Source organism: Callospermophilus lateralis, chromosome 10, assembly GCF_048772815.1.
Source record: "Callospermophilus lateralis isolate mCalLat2 chromosome 10, mCalLat2.hap1, whole genome shotgun sequence".
NCBI classification, from domain to species: Eukaryota; Metazoa; Chordata; class Mammalia; order Rodentia; family Sciuridae; genus Callospermophilus; species Callospermophilus lateralis.
The window spans coordinates 133,196,291-133,214,483 of NC_135314.1; the positions used below are offsets into that span (position 1 = coordinate 133,196,291).

Genomic DNA, 18,193 nt, shown 5'->3' on the forward strand with positions numbered 1-18,193 from the left:
CCTTATGCTGCCCATTCCAGCAATGCCTGGCATTGGCCTTGAGTCCACCAGGCTGCTCACCTAATCCTTGAGTTCACCCTGCCCCTCCCTGAGTTGCAGCCTCTGAGGGATGAGTAGGCCTGCTGCCAGCTGGGGCAACCTTGGGAGAAGACACCCACCCTCCCCAGCTACATCTCCCCTGGGCTGTGGTAGCAGAGTGCAGAGGTGGGAGGTGGGGGGGCCTAGAAAATCCTCACCCTCCAAGTGCATCCCTGGGGCAGGACAAGGGTGGAGGGCACAGGAGGCAGTGGGAGTCTAAGGGCAACAAGTTCTCTGTCTTGGTCTTCTGCCACCCCCAGCCACAGAAATGCACTTTGGGGGTGACGATGCCCTAGGACCTCTGCTTTCTGCACCCACAGTCCATGCAGGATGTGGCGGGGGATGGTGAGGTTCTCTCCTAAGACCGCCCCAACCTAGCAGACAGCCTAGTTCCTCAGTAGAGAGGCTATATCAGGTGATGGGGTGAGCAGACATCCAGTGGGCACATGGCCAGAGCAAGACATGGCAGCTGTGGGCAGCATAAGGTCCTGGGAGGCTGCCTGGGTACCACCGCCTCCCGCGTGCTTCTTCCTGAGCAGGCCAGTCGACCAGGAGCAAGACCAGGGCCTGGAGCCTCCACCACAGAGGACATCCCAGCTACTGGTTACCTTCTCACTCTGACACCCACTATCCCATGCCCTTGCTGCCATGCCAGCCTGGAGCTCTTTGCTGCAGCCAACCAGACTCCCCACATGGCCACTGGATGCCACCTTCACTGCCCTGCAGCCGGACCCCAGTTACTTCTGCAGGATGAAGATGCTTACTGCTGGACACTGCCTGTTGTTGCTGCCCCTGCTTCTGAACTCTTATGGTGCCACCACCATTGTGCAGCACTCAAACTTCCAAACTCCAGATGGACTCCAACACTGCCCACCCCACACCTGGTGCCCAACCCCTATACTGAGGCTGGACCCCTGATGCAGCTGCATGTTGCTCCTGCCCCTGCCAGACTCTGGAGCTCCACCCTGCTGCCACCAGACTTTAACATGGATACTAGACAGTGACACTCGGTACTGGGGCCAACTTCATTGCAACTGCAGGCAGACCCTTGTCACTATGGCAGATGAAAACACTCATGGCTGGATGCATCTGTTTTACAACCACTGTTTCTGGATTCTTCCACTGTCACCGCCACCATGAGTAGGAAGCAAGGAACTCTCAAATCACAGCTGCATGCTGACACCACCACAGTCACCCCCACCCCACGCCAATACTCAACTCCTGACTTTGGACGCCTGATGCCTTATGCCCCAAACAGCTGGATGCTGCTCTTGCCACCATATGCCACCATTTCATGATGGTGCCATTGCAGTGAATTGACCCCAAGGATGCTTCTCTGCTCAAGATGTATAGGAGCTGGGAAACTGATCTTTCTCCATTACAGTCACCTCACCAAATTCCACTGCATGCTGCCTGCCTTTTGTCACCCCAGGACCAGCCAACAGTTTTCAGGACCCTTGAGGAGTTGTGGCTCTAACTCAGGGAACTCATCCAAATAAACAAGTGAGCACTTTAAATAAATAAAGGCTGCAGTCCTCACAGCAGGCAGTGTGTGGGGCTAGGTGGGTCCAGCTCACTGGTGAGAGGGTGGGGTTAGAGCCTGGGAGCTGCTGGCCAGCTCTAGACCTGATCCTGTAGGGCAAGATAGGGAGGGATCTCTGGCTGCTCTTGGAGTCTAGCCCTGGAAGAACCTTCTGGTCCTTTTTGTTGAACTTACCATGGTGTCTCCTTCCCCTACTCCTCCACTCTTGTGCAGCGACCGGAGAGCAAGTCTGGGGAGCCCCTTACCCACACATGTGCCTCACAGGTTGCCCTTTTGATCTGGTGCATGGACCTGCCTGGCTACTCTTTGGGAACCCATGATGCAGGGACCGTGGGAGGTTCCAGTTAAAAGAGAGGCCCTGTCCATCATGACTCCCTGTTTAACTCCACATTCCTCAGCACCCTCTGCTCCATCATCAATACCTCTATCCAGAAGACTTTTGAGGTCCCAAGACTTGGATAACCTGAAGCTTTTCAGGACCTTCCTGTTTCTCATTATGCCGGAATCAGAGGGGAACTTTCATGTCCTTCCACAGCTGAAGAACACAGATCCTGTAAGTCTGAGCTCTCTGATGATGGGGTCTGGGGCGGATGACTGAAGGTGTGTGCAGAGGAATCTCAGCTGGTGCCCCTGGGATCTGTCATATGTTCCCAAGACACACAACGCTAACATCCTTCAGCTGGTGGAACCTAGTCTGGGAAGATGGCCAATTGTGGGGGAGGGCCAGGACTATTCTCAGAGGCAGGGTTCTAGTGTGAGTTGGGAAATACCCAAGGAAATTCAGTCATGTTGGTGTTTTCTCCTGCAGCTCTAGCACCATATCAAGTGATATAATTGCCTCCAGCAGCTGTGGCCCAATTTACTTGCTTACATTTGGGGGAGCATATTATCACATTCCCTGTGAAAGAGGAGAAATAGCCCTCAAAATCAGAGGTTGGTCCTACACCAGCAATGACCACACAGGAAGATATGGAGCCACCAGTGGCCGCTGAGCCTTCAAGAAGAGGAGGAAGCTTAGCTGCCAATAAGCAAGTCAGTGGATATTGAACATTATCCTCCACTTGGTGTATATATATGGTACATATGGTGCTCCAAGCTGCCATCCCATCCTTTGAAAGAGAGCCACCTTTCCTGGCAGCAATATAAATTCAGGGTCCAAAACAATAGAGGCAGGAGGTCAAGAAACTATTAGGCCACAGCCCTCCACATCTACTAGAATGTATCTTCACTTCCCTAGTTCTAAACTTTTCAATGGCATGTCCCACATGTGAGCTCCTGAGCATTACCTAGTACCAGAACCCCCAGCACAGCTATCCTTCCCCTCCCCTCTGAGATTATCTATTTAATTTTTTGTGATGCTAATTCTTATGGCATTGTAAGTATCTTTAGTGGCATTCTTTTATGTTGACCTAAAAGTGCTTAATCCATTCACCAGGCTGTGCCACCACCAGTACTGCGTAGCTGCTGATGGAGCCCATGTAGAACTCATAGGTGCTGTGAGAGAGGATGCAAACAGGCCATCCAGGAGGAGGTGAGATAGATGCCCCTGTTATGGAGCAGAAGGGACTGCCTAATGAGTGTTGAAGAATTTAGGCCATTATAACTCATACTATGATCTATTTTAACTGTCATGTGGCACTACAAATCCCACTCATATAAGATAAAAACCTTAATATGTACATTCTTATTGCTCCACAGATCATGGCTCACCATCCACTTATTCTTCAAGACACAAAATTGAAGTTAGAACCGTTAATGACTCAGCAATGGTCTGTACTGTTTAAATAAAAAGAAGAGTCTTACGTTTTGCACTTCAAATAAAAAGCTGTGCATCTTACACTACTTTGTCACACTGAGAATGCAAAGGAAAAGTTCAAGAAGGAAATTAAAGTGCTGCTCCAGGGCATATGTAAATGACTAGAAAGCAAAAACAGCCTTATTGCTGATCTGGAAAGACTTTTTATATTCTGAAGAAAAGAAGAAACAACCCACGTTCTATGAAGATGAAGCCAAATCCAGATAAGGCCATCACTTTAGATTGTTATACTGACAAGAGAAGTGAGAAAGCTGCAGAAGAAGTTTGAAGGTGCCAGAGTGTGGCCCATTATGTTTTTGGCAACAGGCCCCTCTCCATAAAATGAAAGTGCAAGGCAAAGAAACAAGTGCTGATGTATTAGCTCTTGCAAGTCATCTAGAAGGTCTTGCTAAGCTATTCGATGAAGATGTGTGGTGCTTTAGGTAGTAGGTGTCCCCAGAAGCTCATGGGTGAGCCAATACAAGGATTATCAGTGAAATGATTCAGTTCTGAGAGCTGTAACCCAATCAATGGTTTATTCCACCGGCAGATATGAACAGGCAGCAGGTATGGAAGGGCATGTGCTGGACCCTTCCCAAGCCTGGAGGTATAGGTGGCACCTGCAAAGGCATCTAGTGGCTGTGAAAGAAGTCTGGTTTCTGGGACTGAAGCATATAGAAGCCAATCTCAGCGTTCCACAGCAGGGTTTCACATTGGAGGTTCCCAGTGACCAGGAGCAGTGTCAGCATCCATCTGTGAGGAGAATGTCAAACAGCGAGCCAAGGTGTCTTAAGGCAGTTTGAGGAGCCCAGATGTATCAGTGGCAGGATGGAGAATTGGCCTCAGGCTTGGAGGACAGCCATGGGCAGGAGCCTGGACAGTGAAGCCTTGGCGTTTGGAATCTGTGGAGGTATTGGTGTCTGAAGTTCAGTTATGGCAGCGGTGGCAAAGGCAACCAAGGAGTCTGTAGGTGGCAACGTCAAGCCAGGCATCCAGAGAGGAGCATTCTCATCCTCTGGCAGTGGCAGCAGTCTGGTCCCAGTGCACTGATGGTGGCTGCGGCATCACTGGTGGCCCTGTGGGGACTCCAGTGGCCGCATTGTGGAGCTCTGTTAGCGGTGATGGTGAAAGCTTGGGACAGCAGGCCTCAGAGTCAGAGGACGACTAGAGGCTGTGATGGCCTCTGCAGTGGCTCCTCCAGGCAACTGGTATTGCTCCTGGTAGGGCCTGCCTGCTCATGAAGCAGGGCGCAGGAGCTGGTGGTACCCAGACACCTGCTGAGGACCTTATGCTACCCATTCCAGCAATGCCTGGCGTTGGCCTTGAGTCCACCAGGCTGCTCACCTAATCCTTGAGTTCACCCTGCCCCTCCCTGAGTTGCAGCCTCTGAGGGATGAGTAGGCCTGCTGCCAGCTGGGGCAACCTTGGGAGAAGACACCCACCCTCCCCAGCTACATCTCCCCTGGGCTGTGGTAGCAGAGTGCAGAGGTGGGAGGTGGGGGGGCCTAGAAAATCCTCACCCTCCAAGTGCATCCCTGGGGCAGGACAAGGGTGGAGGGCACAGGAGGCAGTGGGAGTCTAAGGGCAACAAGTTCTCTGTCTTGGTCTTCTGCCACCCCCAGCCACAGAAATGCACTTTGGGGGTGACGATGCCCTAGGACCTCTGCTTTCTGCACCCACAGTCCATGCAGGATGTGGCTGGGGATGGTGAGGTTCTCTCCTAAGACCGCCCCAACCTAGCAGACAGCCTAGTTCCTCAGTAGAGAGGCTATATCAGGTGATGGGGTGAGCAGACATCCAGTGGGCACATGGCCAGAGCAAGACATGGCAGCTGTGGGCAGCATAAGGTCCTGGGCAGCTGCCTGGGTACCACCGCCTCCCGCGTGCTTCTTCCTGAGCAGGCCAGTCGACCAGGAGCAAGACCAGGGCCTGGAGCCTCCACCACAGAGGACATCCCAGCTACTGGTTACCTTCTCACTCTGACACCCACTATCCCATGCCCTTGCTGCCATGCCAGCCTGGAGCTCTTTGCTGCAGCCAACCAGACTCCCCACATGGCCACTGGATGCCACCTTCACTGCCCTGCAGCCGGACCCCAGTTACTTCTGCAGGATGAAGATGCTTACTGCTGGACACTGCCTGTTGTTGCTGCCCCTGCTTCTGAACTCTTATGGTGCCACCACCATTGTGCAGCACTCAAACTTCCAAACTCCAGATGGACTCCAACACTGCCCACCCCACACCTGGTGCCCAACCCCTATACTGAAGCTGGACCCCTGATGCAGCTGCATGTTGCTCCTGCCCCTGCCAGACTCTGGAGCTCCACCCTGCTGCCACCAGACTTTAACATGGATACTAGACAGTGGCACTCGGTACTGGGGCCAACTTCATTGCAACTGCAGGCAGACCCTTGTCACTATGGCAGATGAAAACACTCATGGCTGGATGCATCTGTTGTTACAACCACTGTTTCTGGATTCTTCCACTGTCACCGCCACCATGAGTAGGAAGCAAGGAACTCTCAAATCACAGCTGCATGCTGACACCACCACAGTCACCCCCACCCCACGCCAATACTCAACTCCTGACTTTGGACGCCTGATGCCTTATGCCCCAAACAGCTGGATGCTGCTCTTGCCACCATATGCCACCATTTCATGATGGTGCCATTGCAGTGAATTGACCCCAAGGATGCTTCTCTGCTCAAGATGTATAGGAGCTGGGAAACTGATCATTCTCCATTACAGTCACCTCACCAAATTCCACTGCATGCTGCCTGCCTTTTGTCACCCCAGGACCAGCCACCAGTTTTCAGGACCCTTGAGGAGTTGTGGCTCTAACTCAGGGAACTCATCCAAATAAACAAGTGAGCACTTTAAATAAATAAAGGCTGCAGTCCTCACAGCAGGCAGTGGGTGGGGCTAGGTGGGTCCAGCTCACTGGTGAGAGGGTGGGGTTAGAGCCTGGAGCTGCTGGCCAGCTCTAGACCTGATCCTGTAGGGCAAGATAGGGAGGGATCTCTGGCTGCTCTTGGAGTCTAGCCCTGGAAGAACCTTCTGGTCCTTTTTGTTGAACTTACCATGGTGTCTCCTTCCCCTACTCCTCCACTCTTCCCTGAGGAGACTCTGTGTCCTGGACAAAGGGTCATCTGGGTACTGGGTCTCTGGGCAGTGGTGTGAGGCCCCAGTACATTGCAGCAGGCTGGGGACAGCCAGACTGGCCATACCTGGACTTGTAGGAAAAATAGCCTATTGGGAAAATACCCTCCTAGATCTACCAAATTGAGCCGAACACTGGCTTCTTCCAAGAGATTATCAAGAAAGGAAAAATATAACTAAGCAAGTTTGTCTGGCTAAGGGGTAGTGTGAGAAGTAAAGACTTCAGATTGGGTAGAGCTGGATTTAAATCCCTCTTAACTGGGTGACCTTGACCAGGTTGCAGAACTAGGTACAACCTTGGGTTTGCATCTGGTAAAGTAAAGTTGGTGAGGAGGATAAGCCAGGGGTAAAATTAAGCTGTTGAGCAGTACCTAAACTTTGGGAGCCAGGAAGGCATTTGACATGATTTCCATGCAGAAATATATTCTGAGATTAAAGTCAACCCTCTTAGAGGTTCACCTTTGGAAGGCAACTGACCTGTGAGCAGGTGGTTGAATTTTTACTTCATTTTTAGATGAAATAATAATATATGGAAGATCATAAGCCAATGTTGGGTTAGGCTTGTGAAATTATATGCTGTTTTCAAATTTGTTTAAAGTTACATTGAGTTAAATTTACATAATTCAAGCCTCCTGGGATATCCCCCACCTCTTGTCACACCCCCACATAGAGCACTATCTACAATCCCTTACTCTTTTTAGAGTGTCACCAAATATGTCAATACATGTATGTACACATGCAGAGATATACATTATGTAATACTTTGTTCCTTTTAGCCTGCTTTGGAACCTCCTGAAAATAAAATCTCTTATTCTTACGTACATTCTTTTGCAGCTTTCCCTCCTTAATTTGTACCCCTTAAGCTGAGCATCAGGAAGAAGGGAACACCAGAGAAACTCAGAGATCCAAAGGACACCAACCCTGCTCAAGTCACTCTGGAAGCTGACTAGCCTGAATGTGCCCAAAGTTTGAGGAAACATCAGCTTTTTAGTAAATCTTAACGTTGGGTTATATCACTCCTCTAGTTTTGTTCTTCTCCTTCAGTATTGCGTTGACTATTTTGGGCCTTTTGCCTTTCCATATAAACTTTAAAACATTTTGTATCAGTTCAATCCTGAAAGGGCATTGCAGTTGAGATACAAGCTCAATATTTGGAGGATGGTTTCCTTTTCTTGGTGGGTTCAAAATCTTAATTGATACATTTGTTTTGGGTTTTTCCCATGGGCCATGATGTCATCTTTGAACAAAGATATTTTGGCGGCTCATTTTCAAATCTGTATATACACTACTTCAATACTCAAAAATAAATTTTAGTTTTTCTTTTATTTCTTTTAGCAGTTTTGTAGATTGATTCATAGATCTTATGTATTTTCGTTAGCTTTATATGCTATATATGCTTTATATGTTTATATAGTTTAGATTTTAGTGCCAGTGTAAATTATATATTTTTTTCAAAATCCACTTGTTGTTTGCTAGTATATAGAAAAGTGATTGACTTTTGCATATTAACCTTGTATCTTGCAATATTTTTTCACATTAAGGATTTTATTATCAGTAATACATTATCAAAATATCGTTGAAAGAAATTAAAGAAAGTTATATAAAGACATACCATATTCATGAATCAAAAGACAATATTATCAGTTCCAGGAGGTGTTATTTTGTTATTACTGGTTGTGTGTGTGTGTGTTTTCTACATAGACCATTATGTCATTTGAAAAGACAGTTTTATGTCATTCTTTTCAATCTGTATGCCTTTTATTTTACTGTATTATTTCATTAGCTAGAACTTTTAGTGTGATTTTGAAAAGTGGTTATAAGAGGTGACATCCTTTTTATGTTCTTGGACTTTGTGGGAAAGCTTCTTATTTCTTACCATTAAGTGTAATGGTAGCTGTAAGTGTTTTTTTGTGGATACTCCTTATAAAGTTGAAAGTTTTCCAATATTTCTAATTTACTAAGAGTATTTTTTAACATGAATGTATGTTGCATTCATATGCATTTATTGATATAATTGTGTGGATTTTCTTTAGCATTCTACTGATATAGTAGATTATATTAATTAACTTTCAAATACTGAAACAGCTTTGTATAACTATAATAAATCCCATTTGGTCATGGTATATAATTATTTTATACAGTGTTAAATTCAGCTTGTCAATATTTTGTTGAGGATTTTTTCATCTATTTTTGCATCAATTTTGCATCTATTCTCTTGAGAGGTATTAATCTGGTTTTGGTATTAGAGTAATGCTGGTCTCAGAATGAGAAAATATTTTCTTTGCTTCTGAAACAGATTGTAGAGAACTGGTATAATTTTCTCTTTAATGTTTAGTAGGATTCATAAATGAACTCAACTGGGCCTGATGCGATCTTCTTTGAAACATTGTTAGTTATTGATTAAATTCTTTAATAGGTATTGGCCTATTCAGATAATCTATTTCTGCTTATATGATATATAGCAAATCATATCTTTCAACCTATTTTATGTAGGTAATGAAATTTTCAGGCATGTAGTTATGTGTATACTATTATAAACTATTCCTTTATTATCATTTTAATCACTCTTAAAGCTTTATCTTGGTTAATCTGCTTAGAGACTTATTTATTTTGACAATTTCAAAACAACACTTTTTATTTTCCAACTTTCTCTATTGATGTCTTATTTTTATTTCATTTATTTCTGCTCCAATTTTTAATTTCTTTTCTTCTAATTATTTCCTAAGGCAGAAGTTTAGCTGATTGATTTTTGTTCATTCTTTTTTTCTGATATCTATATTTAATTTATATATGAATCTAAAATAAATTTCTGTTTAAACACTGCTTTCAATACAACCCACAGATTTTGATGAGTTTGGGTTTTATATTCATTTAATTCAAAATATTTAAAAATTTTTCTTAAGATTTCTTCTTTGACACATATGTTATGTAGAGATATGTTATTTAATCTTCAAGTATTTGGTAATATTCCAGTTATCTTTTTGTTATTTATTTATATTTTAATTTCTTTGTGCTTTGAGGATAGAAATTATACAATTTTTAAGTTTATTAGGTGTATTGTATGATACAGAATGTGATCAACCTTGGTGATTATTCCCTGTGGGCTTGAGAAGAATGTTTTGCTTTTCTTGAATTAAGCAATTCGTAGATGTCCATTATATCCAGCTAACTGAAGTTTTAATACTCAACTATGTCATTACTGATTTCCTGCATCTGAATCTACCCATTTCTAATCGAAAGATGTTGAGGTTATTAACTATTTTAATAGATTCATGTATTTCTCTCAGAAGTATTATTAGCTTTGTCTCACATACTGCTTTTAGGTGCATTTATTCAAGGAAAAGTGTGTCTTCCTTATGAATACACCACTTTATTGTTATATAATGTCTCCCTTTATTCTTGAAAATTTTCTTGCTATGAAGTCTGCTCTGTCCAAAATTAGTGTAGCTACAATTGCATCTTGTGATTAGTGTTAGGATGGTGTACTATGCCGCAGTCCGGCTGCAGCAAAATAACCAGGGGGTGACGAACAACTTGTGTAGATTGATGCAGCAGGAGTGGGAGCCGTTTATTGTAGGACAGGACTGGTATTTATGCATTCCACACAACTTATCTTAATTAGCATAAAATAGATACAGCAGTCAGTCAACCAATAAGGAATCTCCACACTTAATGGCTCACTGGAGTTACTTCACAAACCACTCCCTCTGGCATTTTGCCAGGCGCCATCCTGACTTGTTTACAGACTCTAACAGTACTATTCAGCCTTTTTTGACTATGACCAAAATAAAAAAATAAAATAAAACCATACAGGAAGAAAAGTTTACTTGGGTTTCAGAGGTCTCAGTCCAAAGTTGTCCTACTCCATTGCTCTGGATATGAAGTAAGACAGAATATCTCGTGGCAGATAGGCATGGCAGCAGAAAGCTGCTCAGCTCATGGTAGCCAGGAAGTGGAGAGAGGGGAAAAGAGGGAGGGAGGGAGGGAGGGAGGGAGGGAGGGAGAGAGAGAGAGAGAGAGAGAAAGAGAGAGAGAGAGAGAGAAAAGAGGATACAGGGACCAAGATATATTCCAAGGCCACATCCCCAGTGACCTAATTCTTTCAGCCATGCCCTATAGGTCTACAATTGCCACCCAATTGTCCATTCAGCTATCAGTGGATTAATATGTTTGCTGGCAGAGGAAAGTAGCTCAGGACCTGGCACCAGGAAGCAAAGAGAGAACTCTGCTTACCAAGAACAAAATATAGACTCTGAAGTCATGCCCCCAGTGACCTACCTCTTCCAGCCACATCTCACCTGCCAACAATGACCACCCAATTCATCCCCATCAGTGTGTTTATCCACTGATTATGTTCACAACTGTCATCTAACCATTTTATCTCTCAACTTTATTGCATTGTCTCACACACACATAAGCTTTTGGGGGACACTTCATAGCCAAACCACAACACATTCACTGATTCCTTCTTAATGCTTTTCCTTTCCTTATGAAAATCTGAGGGTTTTTTTCTATGTTATTTTTCTTCTCTCTAACATTTAACGCTTTTTTGCTGGCGATCAGATCTGTTAGCAACAGATTGCCTCCATGTTTGTGTGTCTTGAAACCGTGATTGTTACTTTGAATATACTATAACTAATCCTTGGTGATGTGACAGTCCTTGTGCCGGGAAGGGACATTCTACGGTTCCGTGCTTAGGTTTCCATCTTTTAGTGAGCCAGTGACGTTGGGACTGTGAACTTCCCCAGTGTTTTTCAGGTACTTCATGCTTCCTAGGTGAGACAGGATGGTGAGAGCTGGCAGGAGGTTGGTATTTCCCCTCACCCTGCAAGGTTAGTTTGACTATGATAAAACCCCAGCAGCCTTGGCACTGACAAACTATCTTCTCCTTAGGGCAAATTTATTAGAAAGATCTGAGTGCTCTGGCATATTGAAAATAATTCCCCTTTTCTTCCTGTGCTGGAAGGACAAGGGGATTTTTTCTCCAATATTTCCCATGAAAAGTTAGTCGAGCTCCTAAAGATAAAACTCTTAGGAATGGATGCAGCACCTATGATAGGGTCCCCTCCCAGACTGGTTCCCACCAAGTCTCCAGCAATTCACTAACCCCAGCTCAGGTTTTCCCATCGCAGCACCAGATTCCATGGCATATTGTGCACAGGACTCTCTGCTGTAGAAGCCTGGGATCCCCTGTGTTTGCCTGTCTGTTTCACCTTGGGGCAGTATTTTGCCCTATGTCCTCACCTCTCTGAGAGATCCCAAGAATCATTCTTTTATTTTTTTAGTCTTTTTAGGCTTTTATTTGTTGTTAGAACAGAATTGGGACTTCCAAGCTATATATGTGCATGCAGAACAAGAAACTGAAAGTCCAGGGAAATATTTTATTTTGAAGATAAACGTAGGATCCTCAATTTCCAGGTTTGTTCTAAAATGTAAAGTCCTTTTACTCCAACCTAGTAATTCTAAAACTCAACGTGAATTAAAATTTCTGAAGAACTTGTGTCAATAACAGATATTTTTATTAGAGTAAAATAAGTATAAACTGTACTGATATTACAATATTCTAGGTATATAGTTCAGTGACACTAAGTACATTCATACTATTGTGCCATCATCATCAAGCTTTAAATTTTTTACCTTTCCAAACTAAAACTCTAGACTGGCAAATACCTCTCCATTCCCTTCTCCCTTAGTCTCTGGTAACCAACATTCTATTTTCTGTTTCCACAAATGTAACTCCTTTAGGTACCTTGTCTAATTGGAATCATACAATTTTGCTTCTGGCTTATTTCACTTGGCATAATATGTTCAAGATTCATTCACGATGTAGCATGTATTCGTATTTTCTTCCCCTTTAAGGATGAATGATATATCTTGTTGTACATTTATACCACACTTTGCTTATGTATTCGTCTTTCTGTGGACATTTGGGTTGTTTCCACCTTTCAGTTATTGTGAAGTATTCCTCTAGGAACCTTTGTGTACAAGCATCTGTCAGGGTCCCTGCTTTCACCTTGTTTGGGGAAGTTGGTATACGCCAAGAAGTAGGATTGCTGGACCATGTGATCGTTCTGCATTTAAATTTTGTGGAACCACTGTATGTAGGTTCTCCACGGTGGCTCTACCGTTTTGTTTTTCATAGCATGTGTTTTCCATAGCATGCCCAAGCTGTGTTGTCTACAGCAGCGGCCCCATTTCACATCTTCGGCAGCATCATACAAGAGCTCACATTGCCCCACATCTGTTGCAATACCTACTTTTTTTTTTCTAATAATAGCCATCCTAAAAAGTGTAAAGTGGTATCTCATTGTTTCATTTCCCTGATGACAAGTAGTTTTAAAGATCTTTTCTTGTGCTTACTACACATCTATATATCTTCCTTGGACAAACGTCTATTCAAGTCATTTCCCAACTTTTAACTGGGTTGTGTTTTTTTTTCTTATTTTTAAGTTATAGGGATTCTTCACATATTGTCGATATTGATCTGTTAACAGATATAAAATTTTCAAATATTTTCTTCCATTTTGTGTTCTGGACCAAGTCTCCAATTCACCAATCCCTGTTCAGGTTTTCCAAACCAGTATTTGTTGGTCCATGAAGAAGCTTGGAGAACTGCTATTTTATTCTTCTAGTGACCAAATCTAGCTGTCTCATCACTTATTGCATTAATCAGCTTTCTGCCACTATAACAAAATACTTGAAATAATTAACTTATAAAAAAAAAGTTTGCTTTGGATAATGGCTTTACAGTTTCCAATTCATGATCAGGCAAACTCACTTCTTTGGGATTTGATGGGGGTGCTGGATGGGAATGGCAGGGAGAAACTACTTATCACATGATCAGGAAGCCAAAGTGTATCAGGAAGTGGTTGGGTCCCACAATCCCCTCCAAAGGCACACCTCCAATGGCCTAAGGACCTCTCATGAAGCCTCATGTCCTAAAGGTTATATCACCTACCAACAGTGCCACCATGGGGACCAAGACTTTAACACTGGTCTTTGTGGGACATTCAGCATCCAAACTACTACACTACCCTACCATCTTCAAAGGTAATAAGTATTCTAAGTTTTTCTTTCCATATGTACATATATATAACATGTGTGTACATATGCACAAACATATAAGTATTTTTCATGTTCAGAGACTCCTTCCTTGCTACACCAGGAGTTTTTCATTGTGTTTCTCAATCTCAAAATGCAAATGAAAAATGCTGAGAACAGGAAACAAAATGACAAACTGCACTAATCCCTTCTGGGCATGGGAAACAGGTTCTAAAACCTCTAAAATGTAATACACTTAATTAACAAATTAATTTATTGTTTTGCAAAGCTATTAAGCTGGAACTATGCAACTTGCAATGAAGATATAAAAGTCCATTTTATGTCTTCAATATTTTATGTCTTTAAGAAAAAAGAATGCTCACTCAAAACCATGAAGTAGTTTCTTTAAAAATATGTGGGTGCCCAGAGTGCCCCCAGAATCACTTTAGGATCCTGATCTCATCACTTTCTAATGGAGTTAGTCAGTGAGAATGAATGAGCTCAGGATGCTATGTGCAAAGCCAATAACTTTGCAGACAGTGAATGGCTTTGAGAACTACAAAACAAAGTGACAATACTATTTTCATTTATCTTTACAAAAGAAACATATCCTTTTCAAATGAATGTTCCTTTAAATATTAAGGAAAACAAAAACAAAGCTATCAGAACATATTCAAATGACACATAGATTTGTAATTTCCATATATTTGTACATTTGCAATAATATTTGTTAATCATAGCTTCAGAATATGTATCATGGAATTTCTAGAGTAGATTTTTAAATGCATATGAGTTCCTTTGTTTTTCTTTGTCTAAAAATCACATTTCTGGTTAACACCAACCTGTTTTTTTCCAGTTATTAAATATTCTACCTTTTGTGCAGAAACTTTTTTCTTGTCCATGCCTCATGAATATAGTCTTATACTTAATAGTGTTTATTTTATATGACTCTAGTAAGCTCAGATGCTTGTAAACAAAATAATCATACTTGAACAACTGGGAAGTGTGATTTAAAGTCATAAAACCAGTATCAGTAAGAAATTTAAGCAGGTAATAAGAAAAATCTAATATTCAATTACCTTTACAGGAAAAATGGGTTTTATTTTTTTGAAAGCATTATTGTAAGAACATTGGCTAAGGAAATGTTTCCTATGGGTCCTGAAAATTAAAAACAGTGTATCCAGATTTTTCATGTGTCCAATTTGCATAAAGCATTTCTTTTGCTAATCTCCACCCACTAAAGCACGAAATTCTACTAACGTAAAAGAAATTAGGTAGCCTTATCTTGTTCAATGTCTAAAGGCCAGATTTCTAGCTAATGCGAAAAACAGCAGGAGTAAAACAAGAGCCATAAAACTGCTCTTGCAACAAATGGGCCACTGTATGTGGAGTAATGTACATTACTACTCGGAGTAATGTACATCACATGGGCTCTATTACTTTGCCTGCTACTAGAAGCATCCTAAGAGAAAATTCACTTACATTTGGCTGTAAACATGACTTTAAAAAGGTTTTTTTTCCTCTTCCTTCCTTTCCCATTTTCTCCCCTTTCCTCCCCTCCCCTCCTCTCCTCTCATCTCCTCTCTCTTTTCTTTTTTCATTTTTTCCTATAAAAACTGGGGTACTACTTATGTCTTGGGGGAAAAAAACAATTCCAAACTCTGACAGGACTAGCCTGCTGTTTCTTTGAAACCCCACTCCTATGGAACCCTTCATTCCTTTTAAGTCCTGCATTAGATACAACCTGTGATGAGGTGATTCTCTTTTAATTCTCAGGACCCACAGAACCACAGTATATACCAAACCAAATAGTTGGTGCAGAAACATTTGTCTCACCATCTTAAAAAGTTTCCTAGTTTGTAGATCCAAAAGACAATTTCATGCTTTGAGATTCGGTGGCAAAAAAAAAAAGAAAAAAGTTTTACGATCATTTCATAAAAGTCTACATTAAAGCAGAAATAATCAAACACAGCTTTCTAGAAAGATAAGCAGAAGGAGGCATTTAGAAGGAAGAAGTGAACCCAAGAACAGACATGATGCATGAAAGGGTGCAACAGGGTGTTATTGTAGATTCTGCAACCAGACTTCATATCTCAGGTCCTTGTATTAGACTTGTGACCTTGAGAAAGTATCTTAACCTATTTTTGCTTTAGTTTATCTATTAAACATATGGGATAATGGATGTACCACCTTCCTAAAATGGTTGTAAGATTGAAGAACTTAGATTAGAAAAGCTCCCATAACATAATCTCTTTTAAACAAGTATTAGCTTTTATTATTATTTTCTCTAAGATTTAAATGTAGTTCGAAAGAGGCAGCAATAAAACCCAGAAGAGTGTCCCTCTCTGAGACTTTATTGGGTCTAAGACATTGAAGTCATCTTTCAACAGCCATTATCAAATCTATTTGATGTTATTTAGCATATAACTTTAACAAAGTTACAGCCAATTACTAAGTTAATTGAAAAACTTTTATAAAACAACTGTAATAAGATCTCATTGCCATAAACTTCATATATTCAAAGTGTACAATGTAAGTTTTTAAATGTGTGTGTGTGTGTGTGTGTATACACACATATATTTTTATATATGCAGTAATTCCCAAAATCAAGATAATGAATCTATCTACCATTCTTAACCTATGCCTTTTTAAATTCCTTTCTACAATACCCCTCCCTGCCTTTCCCACCCCCATTATCACAGGGCAAGTACTGATCTAACTTGAGTTGCCATAGGTCAGTTTGCATTTTCTAGTTTATACAAATGCAGTCATAAAATTGTCAGTATTTCTCCTAACTGCTTCAACTTAGAATAAGGATTTTGAGATTTATCTATTATTACCAAATAATATTTTATTGTATGGGTACACCACATTTGGATCACCCATGTCTTAGACATTTTTTGTTGCTATAACTGGAAAATTTATAAAGAATAGACATTTATTTGGTTTATAATTCTGAAGACTGAGAGTTCCAAGTGCAGGGCACTGGCATCTGCTCAGCATCAGGTGAGGGCCTTCTTGCTCATAGGCAAGAGCATCAGAGAACTGCACCTCAATATTCCATTAACACATGAATTTCAGGATTAGGTTTCTGACACATGAATTTTTGGTAGACACATTGAAACTATTGTATCCCTTCATCCGTTCAGGGGTAGCTGGTTTTTTTTTTTTTCTTTCCAGTTTTTAACCATTTCAAATAAACCTGCTATAGAATTTCTTGTACAAGTTTTTGTGTGAACATATTTTCATTGCTCTCAGGTAATTCCCTAGGCATGGAATGTCTATATCATATAACAGGTATATTTTGAACTGCTTTAGAAACTGTCAGCTAGTTTATTTTCTGTTTATTAAAATGGGGCAATTATATTCCACACATGTATAATTATGTCAAAATAAACCTCACTATTATGTAGAACTATAAAGTACTAGCAAAAATATTTTTAGAAAAGGAAGAAACTTCCAGCTATTTTTTTAAAATGATAACATTCCCTTACATTACTATTGACACTGCCTGAGTTCCAGTTTCTTGATATCCTTATCCACAACTGTTAATGGTTAATTTTAGTCATTCTAAAAGAGATGTGGTAGCACCTAATTATGGCTGTAATTTGCATTTCCCTGAAAACCAATAACATTTATTTAGCATATTTTATAAATTTATTTGTAATATATGTATCTTATTTATAAAAGTGTTTATTCAAAACTTTTACCCATTTTTTAGTTTTAAAGTCCTCTATACTTTTGATACAAATATTTCACCACATGTACAATTTTCAAATATCTTCTCAGTCTGTGGATTACCATACATTATCTTAGCATTCTTTTTGTTTTTGTTTTGTTCTGTTTTGAGGCATACAAGTGCTTACATTTAATGAAATCCAATTTATTAATCGATTCTTTCGTGTTTTTGATGTTGTATCTATGAAGTCTTGCCCAATCAAAAATACAAAGATTCTTTAAGGATTTGTTCTAGAAATTTTAAAGTCTTGGGTTTACATTGAGATCTATGTCTATTTTCTGTTAACTTTTTAGGTCTGGTGTGAGGTTGATTTTTAAAATTTACATAAATATGCCTAATAATCACAAAACCATTTTTCAAAACATTATCATCTCTTCATTGATTTTTTTTTGTGGTGCTGCTGGGGATTGAACCCAGGGCCTTGTACATGCAAAGCAAGCACTCTACCAACTAAGCTATATCCTCAGTCCCTTCATAGCATTTTTGAAAATCAACTTTCAATACTTATGCTTCCAGGCTCTCTCTTTGGTTCCACTAATTCATTTGTATATCTTGGTGTTAACACCACATGTTCTTAATCACTGTAGCTTATCTTGAAGTTATTAGGTACTGTGAGTTTTCCAAATTTTCTATTTTTCAAAATTGCTTTACCTATTTTCATTTTATGTTAATTTTACTTTCGATTTGTTATTTGTTACTGACTAATACATCTGTTGGTATTTAACTAACTCAAATCTATAAATCAGCTTAAGGAATATTATGGTTGAGGTATGAGACATTCCCCCCAAAGCTTGTGTGTGAGACCATGCAAGAAAGTTTAGAGGTGAAATGATTGGGCT

At 41.2% G+C, this 18,193-nt stretch overlaps 1 protein-coding gene across 7 annotated transcripts in view; it reads right to left on the minus strand.

Annotated features, from left to right (window-relative positions):
* LOC143408320 (mannosyl-oligosaccharide 1,2-alpha-mannosidase IB-like) overlaps positions 1 to 18,193 on the minus strand; it is a 233,433-nt gene that overhangs the window by 92,225 nt on the left and 123,015 nt on the right. The window contains exon 6 of one of the 7 annotated variants that reach the window (XM_077110383.1): positions 4,037 to 4,169. The exons of 4 other annotated variants lie outside the window; for them this stretch is intronic. Coding sequence is in view for 2 of the 3 variants with exons in the window: in XM_077110384.1 (XP_076966499.1) it covers positions 4,259 to 4,318 (60 nt within the window). In the remaining variant the exon portion in view is untranslated. Of the gene's footprint in view, positions 1 to 4,036; positions 4,170 to 4,239; positions 4,319 to 11,178; positions 11,347 to 18,193 lie in introns of those variants that run through there. 2 more of the 7 variants (XM_077110384.1, XM_076867919.2) reach the window with 2 other exon arrangements.